General features: G+C 65.1%; 1 protein-coding gene across 1 annotated transcript; it reads left to right on the top strand.

Annotated features, from left to right (window-relative positions):
• The first annotated feature begins 110 nt into the window (after positions 1-110).
• On the top strand, positions 111-8,256 carry PARP6 (poly(ADP-ribose) polymerase family member 6). The gene is given in 24 exon segments (XM_068410183.1): positions 111-192; positions 1,430-1,507; positions 1,642-1,713; positions 1,715-1,737; positions 2,255-2,315; positions 2,438-2,528; positions 2,622-2,644; positions 2,646-2,689; positions 2,958-3,107; positions 3,335-3,518; positions 3,873-3,926; positions 4,051-4,146; positions 4,232-4,324; positions 4,401-4,526; positions 4,640-4,705; positions 4,870-4,937; positions 5,198-5,246; positions 6,331-6,443; positions 6,554-6,626; positions 6,809-6,878; positions 7,227-7,306; positions 7,418-7,481; positions 7,651-7,735; positions 7,818-8,256. Coding segments are annotated over 24 exon segments (1,869 nt in total). The 5' UTR covers positions 111-189; the 3' UTR covers positions 7,921-8,256.
• The last annotated feature ends 59 nt before the right edge of the window (positions 8,257-8,315 follow it).

Here is an 8,315-nt window from a genome sequence, read left to right on the forward strand (position 1 = left end):
AGGCCCCTGTGCTGGTGCCACTGAGCCCCCCGTGTCTGGGGGGGGGTCTGCGGGGGTCCCCACGGGTGACGTCAGGGCGGCGTTGCTGGGTGACGGCGGTGGCGGCCAGGCCCTGACGTCAAGGCCCGATGGCCGCCCGCCCGCCCGCCAGCATGGAGGCAGTGGCAGGCCCGCCCGGGCGCCGCTGAGATGGTGAGGGGGGACGCGCCGGCCTCGGGGGGACACGGGGACACCCCCGACACGGCCCGGCGGGGGGAGCGGGCCCCGGGGCCCGGGGGTGGGGGAGCGGCGGGACCGGGCCTGCTCGGGCGGGGGGCGGCGGGGGGGGCCGGGCCCCGCGTGTCCCTGCGTGTCCCCGGGACGGGAGGGGGACGGGGCTGATGGGGATGGGCCCCCTCCCCATCGGCCGTGGGCCCCCCGGCAGCTCCGTGCGTGGCCCCCACCCGCTGTCCCCATCCTGGTCCCCGATCTGCTGTCCCCATCCCAGTCCCCCCCGTCCAGCCGTCCACATCCCACTGTCCCCATCCCACTGTCCCCATCTCGCTGTCCCCCTCCTGCTGTCCCCATCCTGGTCCCCACCTGCTGTCCCCATCCTGCTGTCCCCCTCCTGCTGTCCCCATCCTGGTCCCCCACCTGCTGTCCCCTCCTGCTGTCCCCATCCTGGTCCCCACCTGCTGTCCCATCCTGCTGTCACCATCCTGCTGTCCCCATCCTGGTCCCCCATCCCACTGTCTCCATCCTGCTGTACCCATCCTGGTCCCCCCGTCCTGCTGTCCCATCCCACGGTCCCATCCTGGTCCCCCACCCACTGACCCCATCCTGCTGTCCCCCCACCCCACTGTCCCCATCCCAGACCCCACTCCTGTCCCCATCCTGCTGTCCCCCCATCCCACTGTCCCCATCCCAGACCCCCACTCACTGTCCCCATCCTGCTGTCCCCCCATCCCACTGTCCCCATCCCCGTCCCCCACCCACAGCCCCCATTCTGGTCCCCCTCCCTGCTGTCCCCACCCCGCTGTCCCCATCCCATTGCCCCCCACTCACTGCCCCCATCCTGCTGCCCCCATCCTATTCCCCCCCAACCTGCTGCCCCCCAACCCAATGCTCCCCAAAATGCTGCCCCCCATCTCACTCCCCTCAACCCGCTCCCCACAACCCGCTTTCCTACCCCACTGCCCCCCATCTTGCTGCCCCCCATCCTGCTCCCCCATCCTGCTGCCCCCAACCCTCAAACTGCTCCCCCAAATCGTTCCCCCCAACCCACTCCCCACAATCTGCTCCCCCCCAATCCTCTCCCCCCATTCCTGCTGCCCCCCAACCCTCTGCCCCCTCTGATCTACTGCCCCCCAACCCTCCACCCCCCTTAATCTGCTGCCCCCCAACCCTCTGCCCCCTCTGATCTGCTGCCCCCCAACCCTCTGCCCCCCAGGACCTCAAGGGCCAGTACTGGACGGACGATGACTCCGACGGGGACAATGAGTCCGAGGAATTCCTCTACGGCGTCCAGGTAAGCGCTGCGGGTCCCATGGGTGCTGGGTGCCATGGGGGGGGCTCAGGGACCCCCAATCTGCACCCAGTCCCGAGTGCGGGGCTGTGGGGGGGGCTCCGGGTCTGACGGTGCCGTGGGGTGCTGTGCCACAGGGGACCTGCGCCGCCGACCTCTACCGTCACCCGCAGCTGGACGCCGACATCGAGGCCGTGAAGGAGATCTACCAGCGAGAATGCCGTGGCCGTCAGGTGGGTGCACCCGCGAGCCCACCGCACCCGGCCGTGCCGTCCCCAGGCACCCGCTGTGCCATCCCTGGGGCAACCCTAGCCGTGCCATCCCCAGGGCATCCATCCATGCCATCGTTGGAGCACCTGGCTGTGCCATCCCCAGGGCACCCATCCATGCCATCCCCAGAGCACCCATCCATGCCATCCCCATGGAACCCATCCATGCCCTCCCCAGGGCACCTGGCTGTGCCATCCCCAGGGCACCCATCCATGCCATCACCAGGGCACCTGGCTGTGCCATCCTCAGGGCACCCATCCATGCCATCACCAGGGCACCTATCCATGCCATCACTAGGGCACCCATCCCAGTCCGGGCGCTCTCCCTGTGCCATCCCGGTCTCAGGGGTGCACACGCTTGACACACGGGGAGCCACACGTGCCCATCACCTCCCCACGGCCCTGCCCGCCTGGTGGGCACTGGGGCAGCGGTTCCGGCGCCGTGCCAGCCTCACCGCCGCTGCGCCGCGTGTCTTCGCAGGGAATATGGAACCATCGACGACGTGGACATCGACCTCCACGTGAACATCAGCTTCCTCGATGTGAGTCCCTGGGGTGCCCCTGCTGGCGTTGGCACGGGGAGGCGAGGGGACACACGCGCCCTGGGGGGGTGCCCCCAAATATCCCCCCGTGGCCGTGCTGAATCATGTCTCTCCCTCGGCAGGAGGAGGTGGCGACGGCGTGGAAGGTGCTGCGGACGGAGCCCATCGTCCTCCGCCTGCGCTTCTCCCTCTCCCAGTACCTCGATGGCCCCGGTGAGTGGGGACGGGTGGGACACGGTGGGCCCATGTGCCCTGGGGACGGGGACGGCGGTGGCACCGATGGCGTGTCCTCCTCTCTCGCTGCAGACCGTCCATCAGAGGTCTTCCAGCCCATCCAACAAGGAGGGCTTTGGGCTGGGGCTGCAGCTGAAGAAGTAAGAGCCGAAACACAACGGGCACCCAAGGGTGGTGGGTGGGGTGGGCCATGGGGTCCCCATTTTGCTCCCAAACTGGCCAGTGCCACGTGTCCCCATGCCACCACCTTTTACCTGCCACACAACCCATGACGGGCTCACCACTGGTTTGTGTGGGGAAGAGGAGGAACTGGATGGCATGAACCACCCATGCACCAGGTTCAGCGAGCACCGAAGCACCCATGGGTGCTGGCAGCCAGCTCAGGCACCCATGCCACCTCTCTGCCAGGATTCTGGGCATGTTCACGTCCCAGCAATGGAAACATCTCAGCAACGATTTCCTGAAGACCCAGCAGGAGAAGCGACACGGTTGGTTCAAGACAAGCGGCACCATCAAGAAATTTCGCGCTGGCCTCAGCATCTTCTCCCCCATCCCCAAGTAAGACCCCAATGATGTCCCCTGAGGAACCCAACCCTTTGTCCCCTCAACCTGGGTGGCTGGGGACCTCACACTGTGCCTCAGTTTCCCCACTCGCCCCCTCGGACGCTGCTACTCCCTACCAGAACACAAGAAGATGAAGTTTGTTCCCCAAAACCAACCAAAGGGTGAATTCAGTGACGGAGGAGTAGGGGACAGTGACAAACTGGGGAACTCTGTCCCCACAGATCTCCCAGCTTCCCCGTCATCCAAGATTCGGTGCTGAAGGGCAAACTGGGTGTCCCCGAGGCTCGTGTCAACCGTCTGATGAATCGTTCCGTCTCCTGTACCGTCAAGAACCCCAAGGTGGAAGTTTTCGGCTACCCCCCACCCAGCAGCACCCAGGCAGGTGTCGCCCCCTTCAACATCCTGGTGGGTGCCACCCCGCCGTGGGGTTTTGCTTTCCTCTCCTTTCCCTTCCCGCATTCCCCGGGGCTGCTGCGGGGTCAGAGCGCTCGTCCCAGGGTGGTGGGACACCCCACTTGGCTTGGGGGGGAGTTTGTCCCCTGCGCCTTGTCCCCAGCGCCCTTGGGTGCAAGCTGGGACGCCGGCTGCGGGGTCTGGTGCCACATCCCCTATGTGGCTGCGTCCCCAGGAGGGTGTTGGCATGTTGGGGGGTCCCGCCATGGCAGAGGGGGGTTGTTGGGGCTACGGGTGCCACGCGGAGCTGGGGGTGCGTGGGGGAAAGGGGATAACGCAGCTGGCTCCTCTCCGGCTCCGGCGCAGGTCGGCGGCCACTGCAAGAATGTCCCAACGTTGGAGTACGGCTTCCTCGTCCAGGTGAGTGTCCTCCATCCCATCCCGCTCGTCCCACGTCCTGCTCAGCCCCATCCCGCCTTCCCGGATCATCCTCCCGAGAGCTGTGGCCACCACGGCCACCGACCCCCACCATCCTCTTCCTCAGATCATGAAGTACGCGGAGCAGCGGATCCCGACGCTCAACGAGTACTGCGTGGTGTGCGACGAGCAGCACGTCTTCCAGAACGGTTCCATGCTCAAGGTGCGGGGGCAGGGGCCAGGCAGACGCAGGTTGTCACCTCGTGTCACCGCCCCTGCCCTTCTCACGGCTCCTGTCCCCTCCGCAGCCGGCGGTGTGCACCCGGGAGCTCTGTGTCTTCTCCTTCTACACCCTGGGCGTCATGTCCGGCGCAGCGGAGGAGGTGGCCACGGGCGCCGAGGTAGGGGTGTGCCTGGCGAGCGACCACGCCGTCACCTCGAGGTGCTGGTCCCTTCGCCTCACGCTTTGTCCCCAAGGTGGTGGACCTGCTGGTGGCCATGTGCCGCGCCGCCCTGGAGTCCCCCCGCAAGAGCATCATCTTTGAGCCTTACCCTTCCGTGGTGGACCCCAACGACCCCAAAACTCTTGCCTTCAACCCCAAGGTAAGCGCCGGGTTGGGGGGACAACGCTCCCCCCATGCTGGGGGATCAATGGGGCTGCGGGGACCCCCCCCGGGACACCTCTGATGGCCACCTTTCTCCTGTCCCACATGTAGAAGAAGAACTACGAGCGGCTGCAGAAGGCCCTGGACAGCGTGATGTCCATCCGGGAGATGACCCAGGTACGCCGGCGTGACCCCGCACCACCCGTGGCCCCATGTGAGACCCCCCCCCCACAGTGCAGAGATCCTTCACCAGGGAGGTGGCATTTGGGTGCCGATCTCCACCCACCCATGGTTGGGTGGGTGCTGAGGGACCCACCCACACCCCTTCTTCCCTCTGCCAGGGGTCCTACCTGGAGATCAAGAAGCAGATGGACAAGCTGGACCCCTTGGCCCATCCCCTCCTACAGTGGTAAGGCCGAGGGTGCTGCGGCCCCGTCCCCCTGTGCCACATCCTCCTTCTGCTGCCCCACGTCCCCCGGGACAGAGGATGGGGTGGAGGACAGCCGGGCATCCCTGGCATGACCCCCTCGGCCCCTGTCTCTTGGGGTGTCACGACCATCCACTGGCCTTGGGGTGGGTTCTGGCACGGGTTCCGGCTCGGCCCCACTCCGAGAGGGGCATGGGACCACCCTGTCTGACCTTCCTCCTCCTCCTCTTCCTCTTCCCAAGGATAATCTCCAGTAACAGATCCCATATCGTCAAGTTGCCCCTCAGCAGGGTAAGGGGCCTGGCCGGGCTCTGGGTGGGGTGCGGGATGGAGGGTATGGGGTGCGGGATGGGGGATGTGGGATGTGGGATGGAGGGTGTGGGATGCAAGATGTAGAGTACGGGACGCAAGATGTAGGGTATGGGAGGTGGGATGTAGGACACGGGATACAGGGTGCAGGCTATAGGATGCAGGGTGTAGGATATGGGATGAGGGATGTAGGGTATGGGATAGGGATGTGGGATATGGGATGTGAGTTGTAAGGTGTGGGATGTAGGATATGGAAGGTGGGACATAGGATATGGGATGTGGGAGGTAGGATATGGAAGGTGGGATGTAGGGCATGGGATTGGGATGTGGGATGTAGGGTATGGGATTGGGATGTGGGATATGGGATGTGAGTTGTAGGGTGTGGGATGTAGGATATGGAAGGTGGGACGTAGGATATGGGATTGGGATGTGGGATATGGGATGTGAGATGTAGGATATGGGATTGGGATGTGGGTTATGGGACGCAGGACGTGGGATATGGAAGGTGGAACATAGGATATGCGATGTGGGACGTAGGGTATGGGATGTGGGATGGAGGGTATGGGACTGGGATGTAGGGTATGGGATTGGGATCTGGATGTGGGATGTGAAATGTAGGATATGGGATTGGGATGTGGGATGGAGGGTATGGGAGGTGGGATGTAGGATGTGGGATGTAGGGTGTGGGGTGCGGGCTGTGGGCTGAAGGATGCGGGATGCAAGGATGAGGGCTATAAGGATATGGGGTGGGGAATATAAGGGTCTGGAGTGTGGGACGCAGCCCTGGGATGGGGTCTGCAGCCCGTGAGCCGTGGGAGGCAGGATATGGGGTATGGGATAGGGGATATGGGATACGGGATGGCGGATGTTTGACGTGGGCTGTGGGATGGAGGGTGGGAGACGGGCAATGCCACGCGCCCTCCTGGCACGCTCGGGGCGACGAAAGCAGGGCTGGGCTGGGCTGGGCACGGGGCCGGGCTGCCGTGCCTGATCTCCGTCCGTCTGTCTGTCCGTCCGTCCTCTCTCCCCTCCGGCGCCGCCTTTGCTCTTCCCTTTCCCCTGGTAGCAGCTGAAGTTCATGCACACCTCCCACCAGTTCCTCCTCCTCAGCAGCCCCCCGGCCAAAGAAGCCCGGTTCCGCACCGCCAAGAAGCTCTACGGCAGCACCTTCGCTTTCCAGTGAGTTTGGGGGGGGGGGAGCAGGCGCCGTGGGGCAGGATGCTGTGGGGCAGGATGTTGTGGGGCAGGACCGCGTGAGGCTGACGTGGGGCTGGGGGGTTTCTTTCCAGCGGCTCTCACATTGAGAACTGGCACTCCATCCTCCGCAACGGCTTGGTCAATGCTTCCTACACCAAACTGCAGGTAAAAACCGGTGTGGGTGGGGTGGGATGGGGTGGGATGGATGGGATGGGATGGGGTGGGATGGATGGATGGGGTGGGATGGATGCAGGCAGCTGCCTGCCGAGGCCGGGCTGCCGTCGTCACCGTCCCCACGCCGTCGGAGTGACGCCAGCGGCGCTCACCCTGCTGTTTTCCTGTGCAAGCTGCATGGAGCAGCCTATGGCAAGGGCATCTATCTGAGCCCCATCTCCAGTATTTCCTTTGGATACTCAGGTAAGAGGTTCCTGCCCGCTCCTGCCCGCTCCTGCCCGCTCCTGCCTGCACTCCCCTCCCCACTCCCCGCATGGGTCCCGGCCGGAGGAGCCGCACAGGCGCAGGCGACATCCCGTGTCCTTCCCACCCACACCAGCCCCCTCCCAGCCGGGCTGGGGCGTTCCGATGCACCGGGGAATTAAAACCCCGATGTTTTCTAGGCTCTGAAAGCGGCTGCGCCCACTTTTAGGGTGTTCCCAGGGTGGGAGCACCCAGCGTGGCCGTCTTCGTCCGTGGCATGTGTCCCCGCGTCACCCCAAGGGTGTTGCCCGCCCCGGGAGTGACGGGCACCGCTTCGCTTCTCCGCAGGGATGGGGAAAGGGCAGCACCGGATGCCTTCGAAGGACGAGCTGGTGCAGAGGTACAACCGGATGAACACCATCCCGCAGGTGACGGGCTGGGGGACACTGTGGGAGGATGGGGACGCAGCACCCATGGGTGCTGGGGATGGGGGGAGCCGAGCCCGGCTGGGGCAGTGACGCCGGTTGCTCTCCCCGCAGACCCGCTCCATCCAGTCCCGCTTCCTCCAGAGCCGCAACCTGAACTGCATCGCGCTTTGCGAAGGTGCGGGGACACATCGGGGGGGACAGAGAGGGGTGGCCAGGCAGCACCCGCATCCCTGTCTCACCCAGTGGGTGGCAGAGGGAGGGAGGCAGAGGGTCCCCAGCACAGGCTGTGCCCAGCGGGGCCACCTGTCCCCTGTCCCCCGTCTGACAGCCCCTTCCCCCGGCAGTCATCACCTCCAAGGACCTGCAGAAACACGGCAACATCTGGGTGTGCCCCGTCTCGGACCACGTCTGCACCCGCTTCTTCTTTGTGTGAGTCCCACCTGCGCCCACCTCACCAGCACCCACGGGACACCCACGGGACACCCCCTTCACCTCGCTATTCCCCTCCCAGGTACGAAGACGGCCAAGTGGGAGACGCCAATATCAATACTCAGGACCCCAAAATCCAGAAGGAGATCATGCGGGTGATCGGGACTCAGGTGTACACAAACTGAGCGGTGACGGGGACCCCCTCGGGCACCCAGCGACGACCCCAGGGCGAGGACGGTGAAGGACGAGCGGGTTTTGAGCCCCCCGGGCAGGGCAGAGACGGGGGCCGACGCCGGCGGCTCCCCCCTGTACATAAGCGTCGAGCATCCAGCGAGCACCAGGCGGGTTTAGCGGCCCCTTGTCCCCTCCCCGTCCCCCTCGGTGTCCCCGACGTTGTGGCAGCACAGAGAAGGAGCTGCGGGGGCTGGCACGGCTGGTGGCCGCCCCTCCCGGCGTTGGCAGCGACGGCGTTTTTATCGTCGAGGAGGAGAAACCGAAGGAAAAAAAATCAAAACCAAACCAAAACAAACCCGAAAAACACAGAAAAAAAGAGAAAAGGAATCGGTGTTGGTGCAGTGAA

Source organism: Nyctibius grandis, chromosome 11, assembly GCF_013368605.1.
Source record: "Nyctibius grandis isolate bNycGra1 chromosome 11, bNycGra1.pri, whole genome shotgun sequence".
NCBI classification, from domain to species: domain Eukaryota; kingdom Metazoa; phylum Chordata; class Aves; order Nyctibiiformes; family Nyctibiidae; genus Nyctibius; species Nyctibius grandis.